The following is a 21,662-nucleotide window of genomic DNA, read 5'->3' as shown; positions in this document are numbered from 1 at the left end:
CAGAATTTACGTTAAAGTTTTTGTAATAGTTCAAATATTTTCAAAGTCCATTGACATATGGCTTTGAAACTTTGCACACTTGTTTACCATCATGACCCCAACCTGTAGACAGGAGGAGGTAACTCTATCAAGCATTTTGACAGAATTATGCCCCTTTTTCGACTTAGAATTTATGTTAAAGTTTTTTTAATACCTCAAATATTTTCAAAGTTCATTGACATATGGCTTTGAAACTTTGCACACTTGTTCACCATCATTACCCCAACCTGTAAACAGGAGGAGGTAACTGTATCAAGCATTTTTTTTTACTATCAAGCACTAAGAATAGTCGAGCGTTGCTGTCCTACCAACAGCTCTTGTTTCTTTTCTTCCTATGTTGAAAATTCTGGTTGCTATGGCAACAAATAGTCTGAAAATATGGCAAATTTAACACATAAACTGGATCCAGTGATAACTCAAAAAGTACTGAAAATATTTTTATGAAACTTGAAATATGGGTAGATGGCAGTCTGGAGATTATGCACATCTTTCTCTTTTGTTCCTATGTTGAAAATTCTGGTTGCTATGGCAACAAATAGTCTGAAAATATGGCAAATTTAACACATAAACTGGATCCAGTGATTACTCAAAAAGTACTGAAAATATTTTTATGAAACTTGAAACATGGGTAGAAGGCAGTCTGGAGATTATCCCTTTCCCCCATGAGCATATTGTGAAAAATGGCCGTTTTCACTGAAAAGCCTCCTGTTACAAGTTCAAACTGCTATGAAACTATGAAAAATGCTTCGATACTAATCAAACTTGGCACAAATGTTGACTGGACCATTGCCTTTGTAACGACATGCTCAGTCTTATATTTCCTGTTACCATGGCAACGAGGGGACATCTCAAAATTGCCAAAAATCACTATTTTGCCTCGATTTTTTCCATCAAAATTTATTTCAAAGTGCTGCAACTTCTCAAGGGATTGAGATAGAGTCAAAGGCTTTTCAGATTTGGTTACACGTTACATTATGATCGACCTGGGGTCATTTTTAGCCTCTCACAAGTCCAAAATTTTCTTGGCGATGAGGGGGACTCCGCCCCCTTCAAACCCCCCTAACAGAAGGGGGCACATCCCCCTTCTGGTAACCCCCTGATGTATCTTTTGGATGGGGGGCGGCGCGGAAAAAGTGCTCAATTTTTTTAGCAACATTTCTCAAACGAAAACATGTGTTTGGGGCCCAAATAGGACATTTTTTCACTATTTGAGGCCTAAAAAAGGGAGGGGGGTCAAAAGTGCGTTGTTTCGCGTATATATGAGGTAAAGGGTTAAGCACATCTTTTTCTTTTCTTCCTATGTGGAAAATTCACAAATAGCCTGAATTTCAAGATTTCTGATTTAAATTTTTCAGCTTTTTCACTATAAGTTCTTTATTTCTTAAGGTGTTTACTTCAAACATTAAATATAAGTTTCTGGTCATCAACCACATCATATGTGACATGGTTTACAACTCTAGCACAAAAATTATCAGTATTACCTCCCTTGAACTTAGAATTTTTATGGGGAAAAAAAATGTCTTTTTTAAATAACTTCTTAATTTCCTAATGTTTCTACATCAAACTTTATATATATGTTTCTTATTATCACTCAACATTTTTGAGGTTAAATACTCTAGCAAGACTATTTCCAGAATTATGTCCCCCTTGAACTTAGATTTTTTCTAGAAATTGGTATTTTTTACTCCAACTTCTTCATTCCTTATAGGATTTACTTTAAAATCCCACATCATAATAATATTACAAGGTTGTATAAACATAATTTCCTTACTAGGCAGGGAAACTTAACACATTACTGTGATATAGACAAACTTAGAACTCAAAAGATTTAAGTTCATTCATGTCATTCATTCACTGGTAAAATTGAATGGCCAATGGCCCATCAGAATGTTGCTGGGGTTCTAACCGGTAGGGGACTTATGGATTGCTTGCAATACTATGATAGTTGCTTGTTGTAATCTATTTTTTGTTTAAAAGAAATTTCAGATAAAAATATCTAGACAAATACTTTACTTTTGCACAGATAATAATTTTTTACATTGTATGTTATTTAATAGGATGTTAATGAAATTTCTATCTATTACTTATTAAAAATATGTAAAAATGATGTCACTGGTATGGGAAAGTTAACAGCAATTTAGCACAATAAGCACATTTTCTAATTCCAGTAAAAGATATTTATATTTTTCACTTCATTGTTATATGCCCGAAAGGGCATATTATGTTATACCCCCTCGCGTCCGTCTGTCTGTCTCTCCGTACGAACCCAGAGGTATTTGTGTGACTTGGAGAACAATGGGTGACAGTAAACTCTCTTTGATCCTATTCATTCTGTTTTTACTTGTGTGTCTTTTTTTAAGCCTTGTGTGACTAAAAATGGCCAAAAAGATCAAAGGAAAAGTCACATAAGTACCATTTTGTGAGTATGTCCGTCAGTCCGTTAGCAATTTGGTTTCTAGAGGATAACTAAAGTTCCATTTGGCCCGCAATATTCAAACTTCTTAGGATGACTGTCCATATTGGGTAGAAGACCCCTATTGATTTTGGGGTCACAAGGTCAAAGGTTAAAGCCACTATTGCCTTAAAACTGAAAACAGTTTCAGCTCAAAAACTTCAGTAATAATCAACCTACAGCTGTAAAATTTTATAGGATGAACAGCTAATTCCCATGTCTTACAAATGCTTCATTTTTACTTAAAAAAAAACACTTTCGGGCATATAATGCTCCGCCTTGCGGTGCTCTTGTTTTGCTTTTGTTATTACGATTCATGGGTGAAAAATGTAAAAAAATAACAATACATAATTTAACAATGTGCACACTTTTACCATAAACAGTTGGAGAGGCTGTCGGAGACAGGGGAAGAAACTGTGTTATTGACAGCAAGTGCGACAGATTTGTGTGTAGGACATTTGGCCTCACCGAATGCACTCCGATTTGTCAACACAGCTGATGTCGGGATTGTTAAAAACAAATTCCTGAATTTTCTCACAGGTTTGTTTGAGATTCTTTATTTCTACATAGTTTAACTCTAATTTTATATATTTATATTATATATTTATACATTTTATATGTTTTATAAGATTAAAAAGTATTTAGTTGTCATTTAAGGGTCTATTCTGTCTGCTTAGACAGGGGTAGGAAAAATCTTATTGTTTTACCCAGGTTGTCTCACAACCAGAAGGTACAAGTGAAATTTTTTACAGAATTTACTTTTATATTAAAATTTCATGATAAGAATTATGGACAAGTACAGAAATGCTTCAGATAAAAAAGATAAGAAGTAACTCCAAATCAGATTTTGCCTCCCCGGATATGTATGAAGCCTGGTATGGCTATATAATGGCCCATAGTTTTGTCTGTATATTACACTTGCCACTCTGAAAGAACTAATTAATGAGGCAGGCTAATGTTGTTGTTTTTATCATTTTAGGAATAAAGCCCCAGCCACAGAGACCAGGACAAGTTGCTGTAGGGCCAGTAACCAGAGGGGATGCTGGTATGCCTGTTTTATGAAAAAAAATCCAAGCAATATTAATTTTTATCTTCATGATTGAAATCTTAACTGTTTACAATATGATTACAAGCAGTTCCATTTTTATTTATTTTTTTCTTAAACAGTAATTTTTTGGTTAGTTTTGAATGAAAAACATATTATGTTAGTTATCAAACAAAGAAACAAAGTATTTGTGTTAGAAATTTACCTAATGTGGCTTTTTAACCATCTTGGTCATTAATGGATTTTTTTTTCCAAATTGATACAGTTAAAAAAATACAGAATTTTAAGTGTACACAGTAAGGATAGAAATACAGTTCTGACTAGTTGAGTTTGATTGTACTGCACACATCTGATGGGTGTTTATGTTAGAATTTACTTTTATAAGCTTTTTACAAGTACAACTTAATAGAAAATAACTTATTTGATTGAAAATGTATATCTTTACATTTTTTTTTGTAGGAAAAGTGGCACTAGTGTCACCAGTTACCAGTGTGACACAAAAGGCCCCAATTTCACCAGCTGTGACTGATTCTTCATCTAAGAAATCAAACATTAAAGCACTCCCCCCGAATCAGACCAAAGTAGCTGAGAAAAGACAATTAGAAACTGTTTCTGTGTCACAAGACATAAGTTCCCAGTCACATGACGCGAAAAGACGTAAAACTGACTCTCAGCTTCCTGTGGTGAAAGGAAATGTTAATACCTCATTACAGACATCTTCAAATCCATCAGTTACTCAGGCATCAGCGTCTACTGTTAGTAAAGGGCCAGCCCCGAAATTAAAAACTACCAAAGTTGTGTCAAAATCAGGTGGATTCACTGAAGAAAGGATCTCGGATGCCGAGTTTCAGAAATTCTTGGCTCAGTATAAACCAAACCTGCCCAAGGGGGAGGATGAGAGTGGGGACCAGGCTATGATGGCAGCCATGATTCGGTCTGGTTCCGAGCCTCAAATGAACCCACAGAAACAATTTCAAACCAGTCAAGTCTCTAGTGTTCAAAATACTCAAAACAAAGTGACCAGTCTAGTGAATAGTTTAACAGAAAAAAATACCAGAACTGGTAGTAACCAGTCTGCTAAAATTCAAAATACCCAGTCGAAAGAAAACCCTTCTGTTAAAGTGGAAAATAAGAGTGTAAATAAGGAAAATAGAGAAAGTGTAAATAGTGCAAATAATGATATGGTGACTGAAATAAAAGAGGAAGTAGATCCAACAGATTCACAATATAAAACGGAAAATCAGGTAGCTGTAAAAAAAGAAAATGAACAGAATGTTAGCAAAGAAAAGGAAAAGAGTATGACTATGCCAGGAAATACACAAAAGAAAGAAGGACCTTCTCAGTCTGATAGGGCAGGATCTAATCAGAATAGAAATAGGTATGTTGTCATTGACCCTTACAGTGCTAAATATCTAATTTGTGTAAAATGGACTTATCCATCTTTCAATCTGGACAAAACCATTCATCATTTATGGGGAAATTTTCTAAATATGCTTTGACTGAATAGCAAACAGTGCAGACTGTGATCAGACAACACATATGTATCGGCTTATCTTGGTCTGAACAGATCGCTTCGATGGAATTGGTTGCTTCCAGTAGACTAGGGGTTTTATCACTTTTCTATTCTTTTTGATAGATTTCAAAATTGACGCCGACACTGTCATATATATGTTGACTTCCCAGCTTCACATACTTATGGAAGAAAAATTCAGGACTCTTTTATAGATTTACGGATGTCCCTTTACCCTTTGTTTCCTGGCAGCAACAGATTTTTGATGTATCAAGTTTTGACTAGGATCAGCCAGTACATTATGTGCTGTCTGATTCTGGTCTACACTGTTTACTATTCAATAAGTACATATTTTGAAATTTTAAGTTAGCTGGAAAGCTTATTGATATGAAAGGTATTATATGAACATTGTGTTAAATAAAAAAAAAATTACAAACACTGAATGTGAGGTATAATCATTAGTCATATATTGATGATATAATGCACAATTAAGCGAAATTGTGTCAACATATTTGTAAATTAATCATACTTTCTGTTTAGACTCTATCTCAGGACTACAGATAACATTTTGTGTATATTGGGTATTTACCCCTTGTTTTGTGATCTATTGGGTTTTTATGCCCCCACAGAGTGGGAGCATATAGCGTTGCACTTGTCCGTCCGAGTGTCCGTCCGTACGTCCCGAAATCTTGTGAACGCAACTCCTCTTAAACCGGATGGCAGATTTTGCTAAAACTTCCAGGGATGAACAACCTTAATGTGTAGATGGTTGTAAAGGAAGGAATTTTTGCTGCGACCAAATTTAACAGAATTATGGCCCTTTGTTGATTTTTAGCTCACCTGTCACAAAGTGACAGGGTGAGCTTTTGTGATTGCTTTTCGTCCGTCGTCCGTCCGTAAACTTTTACTTTAAATGACATCTCCTCATAAACCACTAAGCCAATTTCATCCAAACTTCACAGGAATGTTCCTTTGGTGGTCACCTTTAAAAATTGTTCAAAGAATTTAATTCCATGCAGAACTCTGGTTGCCATGGCAACCAAAAGAAAAAACTTTAAATATCTTCTTTTAAAAAACCCAAAGAGCTAGAGCTTAGATATTTGGCATGAAACATCTTCTAGTGAGTGTCTACCAAGTTTGTTCAAATAAAAGCCCTTGGGTCAAAATTGGCCCCGCCCCAGGGGGTCATTGATTTTCCCTATATGCATATAGTAAAAACTTAAAAAATCTTCTCAAGAACCCATAGAGCTAGAGCTAAGATATTTAGCATGAAACATCTTCTAATGGGTGTCTACCAAGTTTGTTCAAATAAAAACCCTTGGGTCAAAATTGGCCCCGCCCCAGGGGGTCATTGATTTTCCCTATATGCATATAGTAAAAACTTAAAAAATCTTCTTTCAAAGAACCCATAGAGCTAGAGCTAAGATATTTAGCATGAAACATGTTCTAATGGGTGTCTACAAAGTTTGTTTAAATAAAAGCCCTGGGGTCAAAATTGGCCCCGCCCCGGGGGTCATTGATTTTCCTTATATGTGTATTGCAAAAACTTAAAAAATCTTCTTTTAAAGAACCCAATGAGCTAGAGCTAAGATATTTAGCATGAAACATGTTCTAATGGGTGTCTACAAAGTTTGTTCCAAAGTTTGTTCAAATAAAAGCTCTGGGGTCAAAATTGGCCCTGCCCCCGGGGGTCATTGATTTTCCTTATATGTGTATAGCAAAAACTTAAAAAATCTTCTTTGAAAAAACCCAAATAGCTAGAGTTTAGATATTAAGCATGAAACATGTTCTAGTGAGTGTCTACCAAGTTTGTTCAAATAAAAGCCCTGGGGTCAAAATTGGCCCCGCCCCAGGGGGTCATTGATTTTCCTTATATGTATATAGTAAAAACTTTAAAAATCTTCTTTTAAAGAACCCAAAGAGCTAGAGCTAAGATATTTAGCATGAAACATGTTCTAATGGGTGTCTACAAAGTTTGTTCAAATAAAAGCCCTGGGGTCAAAATTGGCCCTGCCCCGGGGGTCATTGATTTTCCTTATATGTGTATGGCAAAAACTTAAAAATCTTCTTTGAAAAAACCCAAATAGCTAGAGTTTAGATATTAAGAATGAAACATCTTCTAGTAAGTGTCTACAAAGTTTGTTCAAATAAAAGCCCTGGGGTCAAAACTGGCCCCGCCCCAGAGGTGTCATTGTTTTTAACTATATGTGTATAGTAAAAACTTAAAAAAATCTTCTTTTAAAAACCCAATGAGCTAGAGGTTAGATTTTAAGCAGGAAACATCTTTTTGTTGGTGTCTACCAAGTTTGTTCAAATAAAAGCCCTTGGGTTTAAATTGGCCCTGCCAAAGGGGGGGAGGTCATTGTTTTTTCATTATATGTGTGTAGAAAAAACTTAACATCATGAAACATCTTCTAATGGGTGTGTTCCAAGTTTGTTCAAATAAAAGCCCTGGGGTTTAAACTGGCCCCGCTCCGGGGGCCTATATACAGGTGAGCGACCTCAAGGCCATCATGGCCCTCTTGTTTCACTATATACTATGTAGAAATTTTGTGAACGCAACTCCTCTTAAACCGGATGGCAGATTTTGCTTTAACTTCCAGGGATGAACAACCTTAATGTGTAGATGGTAGTAAAGGAACGAATTTTTGCTGCGACCAAATTTAACAGAATTATGGCCCTTTGTTGATTTTTTCACTATATACTATGTAGAAATTTTGTGAACGCAACTCCTCTTAAACCAGATGGCAGATTTTGCTTAAACTTCCAGGGATGAACAACCTTAATGTGTAGATGATAGTAAAGGAAGGAATTTTTGCTGCGACCAAATTTAACAGAATTATGACCCTTTGTTGATTTTTTCACTATATACTATGTAGAAATTTTGTGAACGCAACTCCTCTTAAACCGGATGGCAGATTTTGCCTAAACTTCCAGGGATGAACAACCTTAATGTGTAGATGGTAGTAAAGGAAGGAATTTTTGCTGCAACCAAATTTAACAGAATTATGGCCCTTTGTTGATTTTTAGTTTTCAACTTGTGGCACATGTAGTCCAAAAAATATTTGACCTAGAGTCATAAGATTGACAAAACAGTGGCGTGTGGGGGCATCCATGTCCTATGGACACATTTCTAGTTTCTATTTTCTTTGAGTTATTTCTGTATTTTTTACCCTAACCCCTCTAACCAATTTGGGTTATAAAGCACAAGTTCATGTATTTTACCCAAAATTTCTGACCTTCATTGTAGACTGCTGTAGGTTTTGTATGGTTATAAAAAAAGCTACTTACTACTTTGATTTATGGTTTATTGGCCTAGGAGATTTCCAAGCTGCCTGATATAATTTAAAGGTTAAAACAGTCTTAAACAGTATGATCTGCCTGAAGTACGCGTTAAGTAATAATTTACGTCATTACGCACCAGTTCAAATGTAGTTTGCATAAATAAGAATTCATTTACTTTTTCTTACCCTTAGTTATTATTTCTATTGGGTTTTTAGACATTTTAATTGGGTAATAATGCAAATATGCATGTTATCTGCAGCCCTGTATCTAAATGTTCATTAATTAAACTTCATTTTTGCATAGGCTTAAAAGATTCCTTTCCAAATTCCTATGAGATAATAAGTTTTAAGCTTAATGGTTTTACTGATTAAAACTTTCTTATAATTCAATTATGTTGTTTTTTTAAAAATCACCAAAAACACAAAAGAATGTTTAAAAGTACATTTAATGATCTTCAAATATATTTTTGAAGAAAGAGATTTTATTTAATGGGATATGATTTTCGTGGTTATGATTTTCTCGGCTATTTTTGTACAATGTTTCTTTGGAAATTATGATGGCATATAAATTAGCATCTCAGGATTATCATGGATACATCCAATTCTTTAATTAATGGGTGTATGTGGATATATAATGTATCAGGCCATCCTTAAAAAAATGTTTGTATGCAGTAATGCGACCGACTCACAAAATTTGCCCCTACTCAAGTTTTTAGCTCACCTGTCACAAAGTGACAGGGTGAGCTTTTGTGATCGCTTTTCGTCCGGCGTCCGTCCGTCCGTCGTCCGTCCGTAAACTTTTGCTTTAAATGACATCTCCTCATAAACCACTGAGCCAATTTCATCCAAACTTCACAGGAATGTTCCTTTGGTGGTCACCTTTAAAAATTGTTCAAAGAATTTAATTCCATTCAGAACTCTGGTTGCCATGGCAACCGAAAGAAAAATCTTTAAATATCTTCTTTTAAACAACCCTAAGAGCTAGAGCTTAGATATTTGGCATGAAACATCTTCTAGTGAGTTTCTACCAAGTTTGTTCAAATAAAAGCCCTGGGGTCAAAATTGGCCCCGCCCCAGGGGGTCATTGATTTTCCCTATATGCATATAGTAAAAACTTAAAAAATCTTCTTTTAAAGAACCAAAACAGCTAGAGCTAAGATATTTGGCATGAAACATCTTCTAATGAGTGTCTACAAAGTTTGTTCAAATAAAAGCCCTGGGGTCAAAACTGGCCCCGCCCCGGGGGGTCATTGATTTTCCTATATGCATATAGTAAAAACTTAAAAAATCTTCTTTTAAAGAACTGTAAGAGCTAGAGCTAAGATATTAAGCATGAAACATCTTCTAGTGAATGTCTACCAAGTTTGTTCAAATAAAAGCCCTGGGGTCAAAATTGGCCCCGCCCCAGGGGGTCATAGATTTTCCCTATATGCATATAGTACAAACTTAAAAAATCTTCTTTTAAAGAACCCAAAGAGCTAGAGCTAAGATATTAAGCATGAAACATCTTCTAGAGAGTGTCTACCAAGTTTGTTCAAATTAAAGCCCTGGGGTCAAAATTGGCCCCGCCTCGGGGGTCATTGATTTTCCCTATATGCATATAGTAAAAACTTAAAAAATCTTCTTTTAAAGAACCATAAGAGCTAGAGCTTAGATATTTGGCATGAAACATCTTCTAATAAGTGTCTACCAAGTTTGTTCAAATAAAGGCCCTGGGGTCAAAATTGACCCTGCCCCAGGGGGTCATAGATTTTCCCTATATGCATATAGTAAAAACTTAAAAAATCTTCTTTTAAAGAACCCAAAGAGCTAGAGCTAAGATATTTAGCATGAAACATCTTCTAATGAGTGTCTACCAAGTTTGTTCAAATAAAAGCCCTGGGGTCAAAATTGGCCCCGCCCCAGGGGGTCATTGATTTTCCCTATATGCATATAGTAAAAACTTAAAAAATCTTCTTTTAAAGAACTCAATAAGCTAGAGCTAAGATATTTAGCATGAAACATGTTCTAATGGGTGTCTACCAAGTATGTTCAAATAAAAGCCCTGGGGTCAAAACTGGCCCCGCCCGGGGGGGTCATTGATTTTCCTTATATGTGTATAGCAAAAACTTAAAAATCTTCTTTGAAAAAACCCAAATAGCTAGAGTTTAGATATTAAGCATGAAACATCTTTAAGTAAATATCTACAAAAATGTTCAAATAAAAGCCCGGGGGTCAAAACTGGCCCTGCCCCAGGGGTGTCATTGTTTTTAACTATATGTGTATAGTAAAAACTTTAAAAATCCTTTTTTAAAAAACCCAATGAGCTAGAACTTAGATGTTTAGCATGAAACATCTTCTTATGGGTGTCTACCAAGTCTGTTCAAATAAACAAATAAAAGCCCTTGGGTAAAAATTGGCCCGGGGGTGGGAGGGGGCCTATATACAGGTGAGCGACCTCAGGGCCATCATGGCCCTCTTGTTTTTTCATGGTCTGGATAAAAAAAAAAATTTGAATCAGAAAATTATGCCTTGTGCTTTGTTTTCGTTCTTTTAAAGGTTAATAGAAGAAATAAAATGTAGGTCTTATTAAATTAGAATTCAGTTATCAATTTATTAATTGTTACCAGATTATCAAAGCATATATTGTCCAGCATTTTGAAATTCCATGCTTATTTGGGAGAACAGTTCAATAAAAAAAAAAAAAATCGACCTACCTACCCACCTTGAAAATTCTGGGTCGGTTTACTGCAAACAAACATCTTTTTAAGGATGGCCTTATAGTGTTTCTTTAACAGGTTTCAGCATGTGCCTTGTACATTAACTAAAATACATGTATATTTCATTATGCTGATGATAATTTTATGTAAACGTGTTTAACATATTTTATTTTATCTTCAAAAACTTTGATGAAAACATCTTCGTCCTTATGTTTCAGGTTAGAAAGTATTGATAACCTTGACACTGAGACCCTTATTCAAATGACAAAAGCTAAACACCTGGAAAACATGTCTGAAGCTGATAGAGAAATACAGGCAAAACTTGGCCAACTCTCATCAAAATTGAGCTGGGTAGTTGAATATCCAAAAGACAAAGGTCAGCCTGGGTCATCTGGTCAAACCACATCTGGCCAGCGGGGTCAAGGGTCAGAAGGTCCTGGGATGCTTCCACCTAGGATGATGCTACATGGTACTGCATATCATGACAATCAGGGTGACGATTTAGAGGAAATTGATGATGAAGAGTTTGATGATGAAGAGGAAGAATTTGATGAAGACGATCTTGATGATGAGGATAAAGCTGCGCTTAAAGCAATGAGGGAAGCTCATATGAGAAAACTTGCTAATTCGGCTATGGTAGATTTTGGGGAAGAGGGGGAGATTTACGCAGAGGGGTTTAATGTTTCACGTAACTTTCATCCAGGAATGGGTGAGGAATTTCCTGAGGACTATGAGGATGAGGAGTATGAAGGTTTTGAAGATTATAGTTCTGAAGGGGAAATAATATGTGTTAATACGGCCAATATTGGGAATGACGCAATGCCTGGTAGGGTTCATGGACAGGGGGATCAGGCATATCAAAGAACAGCGTCACCAACGTCTGAAAACTTTTTAATGTTAGGACCAATTATGGCCAAGTGCTTAATTTGTAATAAAATAGTGCGGAAAACTGAAATGAAGACACATCATGAAGCACATTTAAATGAAGATCAGTATGATGAAGAAGAAGAAGAGGATGTTGAAGATGATGATGATATAGAGGAGTTGGAAGCTAATGTGGGGGATGAGGATGGTGGGACATTTCATGAGGAACAAAAGGTACTACTTTAATATTTGTTTCAAGGTTCAAGGGTGTCTTTATTATCACATCCATATTTACTTTACTTACAGGTGGAAGAATGCTTGACAAGGCTATCTGTACATTATTATGTCACTACCGAGCAAACTTTCAAATGTTTAAATAGGTATATTAGAAATTTTGTCAAAATATAGAAATAGGAGATGGTGAAATAGTAATGTGCAGTGTCCAATTTCTATGGTCAATTTCTTATTTTCTTGAAAGATGCTTATTTTATAGAAGGACACTGAGGTCCAAAAGCCTAAAAACTTTCAGAACATTTGAAATTCTTGAATAGGTCCTCCAGGGTGATTAAAACTGACAAATATTATGGCAAAATTAAAACAGAAATCTTCTCAGAATTAAATTTAAAATCTGTATTAAGTAAAATCTGAGTTATAAGCATTAGAAGTATGTATCAGTTTATTCTGGAAAAACTGTTTGAGCAATGATCTGAAATTTTACACACAAGTTAATGATAAAGATCAACATGGATTAGTATAAACATCACAAAAAACATATAAAATTTTCATTCCAGTGATGTCCAAAAAGCCTCAGTTTAGTCCCTTTAATTAATTGCATAAATTTGATATTATATAGGATTATCTAAATGCTAAGGACAACAACTTAACCCATTTCTGGTTTTCGAATTATCCCTCTTTGTTCATTTCTTAGATTCTTGTCAGGAGCATAACTTAAAAACTGTAGATTGGACTGACTTAATTACAACTAAAATATAGATCTATGGCCGTCTACCATGGTACAATATTTACCCAGTTTCTTAAAATAGTTGTTATCAGTGGCCATAAGGCATATTAAGCATGTTTGGCATCATTTCACTCATGATTTTGTTATTTTCTAGTCATTACAACATGTACAAGACCAGTTTGATCCTGAGGGGGAGGAGTATCATCAGGAAGAGGGCGAGTATCCAGAAGATGAGGGTGAATACCCTCAGGACGAGGGTGAATATTCTGAAAGCTATGAATTCCAAGGGGGAGAAACTGAAGAAGGCATGGAATATACTGCCGAAAAATTTGTTGCCGAAAAACTCGTAGCAGAAAAACTTGGCGAATTCTCTGACTCATCAAAAGACAGCAAAGACAATATTTGTGACATCTGTAATAAATCATTCAAATCACACGGAAACATGTTACGTCATCGGAAAAATATTCATAATTTAAAAGAAGAGGCTAAAGAAACTAAAGAAGTCACGTTAAATTGCCCGTGTCCCGTCTGTGGGAAATCATTCCGATACTTACAGAAACATATTAAGAAAATGCATCCGGAGATGGGTGACCAGTCACATTCGGGAGATGTCAGTGAAAACAGCGGTGATAGTCATTTGAACTGTAATATCTGTGGGGAATTCTTCACGGAGGAAGATAAACTAAAGGAACATTATAAAACTCATGCCTAGTCAAGTATGTATATTTAATATTGATAGGTTAAGAATTGTAATTTAGATTACTTTTAATTTTCATATAGAATAGAATAGAGTGTTACTTTTGAATATTATCGCTGAAACGTTTGTGACTTATATTGAAGAGACTTACATGTATCTTAAAATGTAAAAAATTGAAACAATTTTCACTTCAAGTAGTTTTTCTATGCCATTGCCCAGATCATGTATAACAAGAGTGTTAGCTTAAGCATCTAATTTGAAGATTTTCCCACCTTTTTAATTTAGAATTTTATATTTACATCTTAAATTTCTTAAAACAGAATAGCATTTTGCAAGCAAATATTGAATCTAGAATATTTGGAGGAAACAAGCAATCCACATGGTATTGTTGGAGTAATGATTATTAGTTGTCAGTTGTAATTTTGAAAAATTAGCTCTTTCAATTTTGTAAGCCTAAGGTATGATGTAAACTCTGTAACTTGTTTAAGCAATATTTCAACAGCTAATGATGGCAGTATTCCCACTGCTTATAATGGAAATATTTCAACAGCTTATGATGGAAACATCCCACCGCTTATGATTGCAATATTCCCACTTCTTATAATGTTGCTTATTATGGCAATATTTCCACAGCTTATGATGGCAATAATGTCACAGCATATGATGGTAATAATGTCACAGCATATGATGGTAATATTCCCAGTGATTATGGTGGCAATATGTCCACAGCTTATGATTCCCACAGCTTATTATTCATTCCCACAGCTTATGATGGCATGATTCCAACAGCTTATGATGGCAATATTTTTCTACTGCTTATAATCGCAATATTCCCACAGCTTATGATGGCAATTTTCCCACTTTTTATAATGTCTGTATTTCCACAGGTTAATTATGGCAATATTTCCACCACTTTTTGTGTCGCCACTACTCCGAGTAGTGGCGACATATAGGGATCACTTCTCCGTCGTCCGTCTGTCTGTCCGTCCGTCCGTCACAAAACTTGTCCGGACTACTCCTCATAAACTACTGGTGCAATTTCATCCAAACTTTACAGGAAAGATCAGTACAAAGTCTAGTTGTGCATATTGTCAGCTTTTTCCGGTTCAATGATTTTTGTCAGAGTTATGGCCCTTTAATAATTTTTAATTTTAAAGTTTGTCCGGACTACTTCTCTTATACCACTCATGCAATTTCAATGAAACTTTACAGGATTGATCTGTAGCTCAAGTCCTTGCGCATATTGCACGGGTTTTCCGGCTGAATGATTTTTGGCCGAGTTATGGCCCTTTGATAAAAAGGTGTTTTTTTTCTGTGTGTTGCCAGATACGCAAAAGCTTGTCCGGACTACTCCTCATAAACTACTGGTGCAATTTTATCCAAACTTTACAGGAATGATCAGTACCAAGTCTAGTTGTGCACTGTCCGTCTGTCTGTCCGTCTGTCACAAAATTTGTCCCAACATGAAATTGGCCATCATGAGGCGACACATGTGATTACTGATCGCTCTTGTGATAGATTTCAAGATGGTAATACTTCCATAGCTTATGAATATGATGGCAATACGTTTTCAACACTATTAAATATCTTCCAATTTATTTCTTTCAGATATGAGCACATAATGGTACAAGTTTGAAGTAATATAATATAGAGGTTGCAGCTACTGTTAGAATGTCCCTGTCCTGATATGCATTGCATACATGGATGCTGTGAAAATGATAGGTTTGAAATATCCATCAGGCTGTCACTTAAAGCAAGGAAGATAAACAGTTTCTGTTAACTATGAAAATTAAACAACTAGTGCTAGCTATAGAAACAAACTATGTTATGAAGATAAACTGCTGGTTATGAAGGTATACACAATTTCTTTCAGCTATGAAGATGAACAGTTTCTGTTTTCTATGAAGATAAACAATCACTTCTAGCTACATGTAGGAATATTAACAGTTTATGTTACCTATGTATATATAAAAAGTTTCTGTTTTCTATGGAAAAACACAATTTCAGTTTGTTATGGTGATAACCAGTTTCTGTATATATACAATATTTGTAAGTTAAAAAGATGAAGATGACAACAGTTTATGTTAGCTCTGAAAATTACAACACTAAAGGCGATAATAGTTTATGTTAGCTGTAAAGACGATAACAGTTTATGTTGGCTATACTAAAGATGACTCCAGCTAGCTTACGGAACGTCGGTGGTTCTACTCAGGTACCCGTTCATGCCTGAAATAATGCACGGAAGGGCACCTGAGGTCTTCCTCCACCAATGGAGTATATGTTAGCTATAAAGACGATAACAGTTTATGTTGGCTATACTAAAGATGACAACAGTTTATGTTAGATTTGAAAATGGCAACAGTTTTTGTTAGCTATGAAGTATATGTTAGCTTAAAGATGATAACAGTTTATGTTAGCTATGAAGATGATAACAGTTTATGTTAGCTATAAAGTATATGTTAGCTTAAAGATGATAACAGTTTGTAAGCTATGAAGATGACAACAGTTTGTAAGGTATGAAGATGACAACAGTTTATGTTAGATATAAAGATGACAACAGTTTATGTTAGCTATGAAGATGACAACACTTTGTTAGCATTGAAAATGAGAACAGTTTTTGTTAGCTGTAAAATTGAAGATACCAGCAATAGATAGACTATAAGTATTTAACACAAATTGATCAACTCCGTTACATTCAGCTCTGTTACATATATTTCTTAAGCTTTGATTGCTCCACTATTTATCAGTATGTGTGGCCTATATTGATAAATGAGTTGCATATTGTTAATTTTATAAATCATTGTACTGATTCTCAGCTAAAAGAATTGTTTAACTTGCTTCTTTCAATTTTTTATTTGTCATTCAGGGTTTGTTTTTTTATTACATTTTAATTATCAGTTAATGGATGTAAGTTTTGATATTAACTCTTACCACACTCAATATTATAACTGGACCTATACATTTTTCAGACAAAACTATTCATCATTATTAAAGTGATAATTTCAAAATGTTTATTGCCTGAATGGCAAACATTTCTGTCTCAAAATACCAACAACCTGAAAATTTGAAATTTGCAGCATATGAAGTTTTTGCATGGATTTGGCATCATTTGTTTACATGTCTGATTGTTACTATTATTTTGTTAAATATGAAAAATTATTGAAATAAAATTACAGTTGGTCTTCCATCCTGCTTTTTGAATTCTAAAGTAAGTTTCAAGTTTGAATTCCACTTCAGAATTTTTTCAGAAAAAAAAGGCACACAGATTTTTAAGGCTTATTATTTAAGCAAAAATGTCTCCTTAATTTTTTACAGAGCATACAGTTGCAAGTTAGTACTTTTTGTTCTCCCAAAACACCCTAAACTTACACATAGCAGCTTTTTTTACAGACTGATATCTTTGATATTTGATGTATTTGCACCCCATTTTGACCTCTACCCCAAGTCATGGTTTAAAGTTGTTATAGCAGCAATGGCTAGCATCAATTTATGTTATAAACATCTTTTATACAGCAAATTATATAAATTCTTAACAGATTGATTCTACACGTAAATGTAAGCCTGGAAATATATATATACATGTAATATGATTTATATGATACATAATATGTGATTTGTAAGATATAATATAAATACACATGGTGATTCTGTATTGTTCACATATATTACAGATGTTAAAATGATAGTAGCTTTTATGTTTGATAAATAGCCATTGTTTTAACCATATGGTACACGATTGTCTAACAATTCTTTTGTTTATATAAACAACATGCCTTAATATTACTATATACAGGCCCTTTTTAGCTTGACTATTCAATAAGAATAAGTAGAGCTATTGCAGTCACCCGAGCGTCGGCGTCGGCGTAACCACTTATGTTAAAGTTTTTGTAATAGTTCAAATATTTTCAAAGTCCATTGACATATGGCTTTGAAACTTTGCACACTTGTTCACCATCATGACCCCAACCTGTAGACAGGAGGAGGTAACTCTATCAAGCATTTTGACAGAATTATGCCCCTTTTTCGACTTAGAATTTACGTTAAAGTTTTTGTAATACAGTCAACTATCGTTATCTCGACATCGCTTTTCTCGATATTTCGTTATCTCGATGAAATTTTTAAAGTCCCGATTTTCTTCCTTCTTTATCTATATTGGAAATATTTGTTTATCTCGATATTTCTATTTCGACATTTTCAGTATCTCGATGTAAAATTTCAGCCCCAACAGTTATTTTCACACTATTATCCTTTGTTTATCTCGACTTCGTCTGTTCCCTTCAGACGTGTGAAAAACACAATCTAGACGATAATTGCTCAAATAATAGCGCGTGTCATAATGACGATTATGTTTGTAACAAGTTTAGCTGTTTTTATAAAAGTTAATCTATTTAGCGTGTTGATTGACTTATGTCCACAATGAGTGAATTTTTTCATTCTTTTTAAATATTCGAACACTGTATCAATTCATTATGACTTTGAATGTAAATGAAAAAGTGAAAGTATAGAAACGCTATCGTTGCAATATTGTTTCACAACATCACCACCAAATCAATCAGCGGTGGAACAATCTCGAGAAAGACCCGATAAATAACCCGGGAGGATATCCGGATCAACCATATCCGATATCCGATTCACTATATTGGTGTATTACTGAGTAAACCTCACGATGTGTTTTTATCACAGACACTCGTATTTCCGCTGGTAAACATCCGCTTATGTTACTTTGTTAAATATTGACTAAGCCTATGAAAACAAGACATGGGGACATTATAGTTTATTTGACATAAGGTATGCACATGTCTTTTGTAAAAATCAGTTTCGCCTTGTACTAACCCTAATATGTTTATCTCGACATTTCGTTATCTCGATATTTTTTGGACGGTCCCAATGACTTCGAGATAACGAGAGTCGACTGTAGTTCAAATATTTTCAAAGTCCATTGACATATGGCTTTGAAACTTTGCACACTTGTTCACCATCATGACCCCAACCTGTAGACAGGAGGAGGTAACTCTATCAAGTATTTTGACAGAATTATGCCCCTTTTTCGACTTAGAATTTACGTTAAAGTTTTTGTAATAGTTCAAATATTTTCAAAGTCCATTGACATATGGCTTTTGAAACTTTGCACACTTGTTCACCATCATGACCCCAACCTGTAGACAGGAGGAGGTAACTCTATCAAGCATTTTGACAGAATTATGCCCCTTTTTCGACTTATAATTTACGTTAAAGTTTTTGTAATAGTTCAAATATTTTCAAAGTCCATAGACATATGGCTTTGAAACTTTGCACACTTGTTCAACATCATGACCCCAACCTGTAGACAGCAGGAGGTAACTCTATTAAGCATTTTGACAGAATTATGCCCCTTTTTCGACTTAGAATTTACGTTAAAGTTTTTGTAATAGTTCAAATATTTTCAAAGTCCATTGACATATGGCTTTGAAACTTTGCACACTTGTTCAACATCATGACCCCAACCTGTAAACAGGAGGAGGTAACTCTATCAAGCATTTTGACAGAATTATGCCCCTTTTTCGACTTAGAATTTACGTTAAAGTTTTTGTAATAGTTCAAATATTTTCAAAGTCCATTGACATATGGCTTTGAAACTTTGCACACTTGTTCACCATCATGACCCCAACCTGTTAACAGGAGGAGGTAACTGTATCAGGCATTTTTTTTACTATCAAGCACTAAGAATAGTCGAGCATGCTGTCCTACCGACAGCTCTTGTTAATAAAAAAGGATTCCGTTTATTAAATATATTGGTCTTTTTAAAAGCGTTAATAAGTATATTGGGTCATTCTCTAAACTGAAAAAAATCTGAGAAAAAAATCAAATGGTAACAGTTGTTCTGAAGGTGGTTGTTGTTGTGAACTTGTCTAGGTAATTGTGTAAGTTCCTGATTTTGAGAAAAAATTGGCTTGAATTTCTAATTTTAGTGTATTGGTCATTTTCAATGGGTAAAGTTTATACAAATTTATTTTAGTATGAGTGTGTTGAAAGCTATAAGCTTATTGAAACACTCTCAAATCCGTTCTTTGAACCTGTACTTAGCAATGAATGTCAGCAATTCTTAGATTACTAACCTCTATTATGTTAACCACTCCGCCACGGCACCACTTTGTGTTTCATTCTTTATCAAAATATTGCTGAATTTATAAAGTTGGTCACACTGCAGGAACATTTAGCGGGTTAGGACAGTCAGTGACTGAGCTGGATTAGAAAGGAAGGAGTTAATTCTAATATAAGATTGAATGATGACTTACTTTTGATGACAACAGGTTGTCATATAACTTGAAAAAAAAACAAAAAACTATTTTTTTTTAGATAGCTATATTATATTGTGTGATGTTATCCTATGAAGTTATATTACATCTATAAGATAAAAACAGCATAATAGTTTATTGATTTATAAGAAATGATGATTGTTTGGATGAAAGTCGAGCATATGTAAAGTATGTGTTTAGCTTTTTCAGATTTTGATGACTTGACATTTTTTAGAAAAAAATATGTTAAAGATATAAGGATTTATGTATTTTCATTAAAAATTTGTTATTTCTTGGATTTAAACCTGAACCTACTGGAACTGAAAGCCGTTGCCACTGATTTAAACACTTGATGATTACTTGTGTGATTGTATGAACAGATATTTTTGTTTAACCTAAGCATGACCAAAACAGGAAGCAAAGATTCTTTTTTTTATTCAGTTTACATTTACACATAAAGCACTTCTATCTGGCATAAATATTCAGTGCTGGCATGAAACTTAAGTGCTGGATGATTAAATAGGGATACTACGCATTTGATTTGTTACTGATTCCATATATGAGGTCCTAGAACTAGGTTAGATATTGTTTAAGAAAAACCTTAACTTTGAATTAAATAACTTTAAATTAAAGAATTTTTAAGGACGTTCTCGGTCGTTTTCATATAAACATATAGGCATATATGTTTATATGAAAACTCCTGAAAACGACTTTAATGTTAAAAAAAGCTAATGCAACTTTTAGTGAAGACAAAAGAATTGTAGCAGAAGTAATCATTAATCCTGAATCTGCTGAATGTTTGTAATGGATTTGCCCTGCTTTGAATTTGGAACAGTCCATTTAAAGTTTAAGGGATTTCAGTATCTAAATATAACAAGTTAAGCTACAGTTTTGTTAGAGCCTGGTCAGTGCAGATATACAGGCTGGCCTGGGTCTATCCCGGTAGCAAAGGTTAATCATTTTTGGATCCAGCAAGGTGATGGTTAAACCATACTTTTGTGTTGTTGGAGCTAATGCTGAATCAGTTCTTAACTTTAAATTTGTAATTTATACCAAATTAATTAACTTTATGTCCAATTTAAAAAGCTGTTGACAAAGCAGTAAGTCATGTTAAGAAATCTGTAACAAGATTTGAATGTTATATAAACAATGACAGCCTAGCTACTAGTGTGTTTATAAGTAATCTGCATCCTGAAAGTGTGTGTTTATAGATTTGTACAGAAAACTTACATGTTAGCTGATTATTTAGATTATTTTGTCTTTTTTTGTAACTGAAGTCATGTCTCTAGATACACAATGCTAGAAACATGTCAGAATATATTTGTATAGATATACATGTATAGTTTAAGGCATTAACGTAATTATATTTGTTGTACTGAAATCGTATTTTGTGCTATTTCCATTTGTTTTTCATTTTGGGCCATAATGTAAATGTGAATAAATCCCTTGAATGGTGAAGTTGTTTATGTTCTTTTATTCCAATAGGGAATGTTTGAAGATAGCATTGGCTTGGACTATTAAAGATGTCCTTTTCAGACTTGAAATACTTGTTTACATCAAGGATAGGTATTTTTGCCAAGCAATTTTGCAGAATTATGCCCCTATTTGAAAGAGAAGTGTGCCGCAATTTGAACAGCTATTCTATTTCAGGTCATCATGATATGTGTTGTCTTTTTATGTTGCTTCTTTTAAATTAATTTAGTAAATGAACATAAAACATGTAAGAGATTACCTAATGGTAACCGTTGGTAACCTGTGTGTAAAATACATGACACTTTAGTCTCATGTGTAACTTGTTAACTCTTTTAATAGGCCTTTTCATAATATTGCTTGGCA

The 21,662-nt window shown here is 34.3% G+C and overlaps 1 protein-coding gene across 1 annotated transcript in view; it reads left to right on the top strand.

The window, feature by feature from the left end:
* LOC132734458 (uncharacterized) overlaps positions 1-21,284 on the top strand; it is a 31,296-nt gene extending 10,012 nt beyond the window's left edge. Inside the window, exons 3-8 of the mRNA XM_060721201.1 lie at positions 2,875-3,031; positions 3,471-3,536; positions 3,996-4,914; positions 11,248-12,127; positions 13,009-13,570; positions 15,160-21,284. Coding sequence (XP_060577184.1) covers positions 2,875-3,031; positions 3,471-3,536; positions 3,996-4,914; positions 11,248-12,127; positions 13,009-13,566 — 2,580 coding nt within the window. The 3' untranslated portion in view covers positions 13,567-13,570; positions 15,160-21,284. The remainder of the gene's footprint in view (positions 1-2,874; positions 3,032-3,470; positions 3,537-3,995; positions 4,915-11,247; positions 12,128-13,008; positions 13,571-15,159) is intronic.
* Positions 21,285-21,662: the final 378 nt, after the last annotated feature.

The sequence above is a fragment of the Ruditapes philippinarum genome, unplaced genomic scaffold (assembly GCF_026571515.1).
Source record: "Ruditapes philippinarum isolate M1 unplaced genomic scaffold, ASM2657151v2 ctg216_1_1_1_1, whole genome shotgun sequence".
NCBI lineage: Eukaryota > Metazoa > Mollusca > Bivalvia > Venerida > Veneridae > Ruditapes > Ruditapes philippinarum.
The sequence above is the reverse complement of the archived record's forward strand: the minus strand, read 5'-3'. Positions and strand labels throughout refer to the sequence as shown.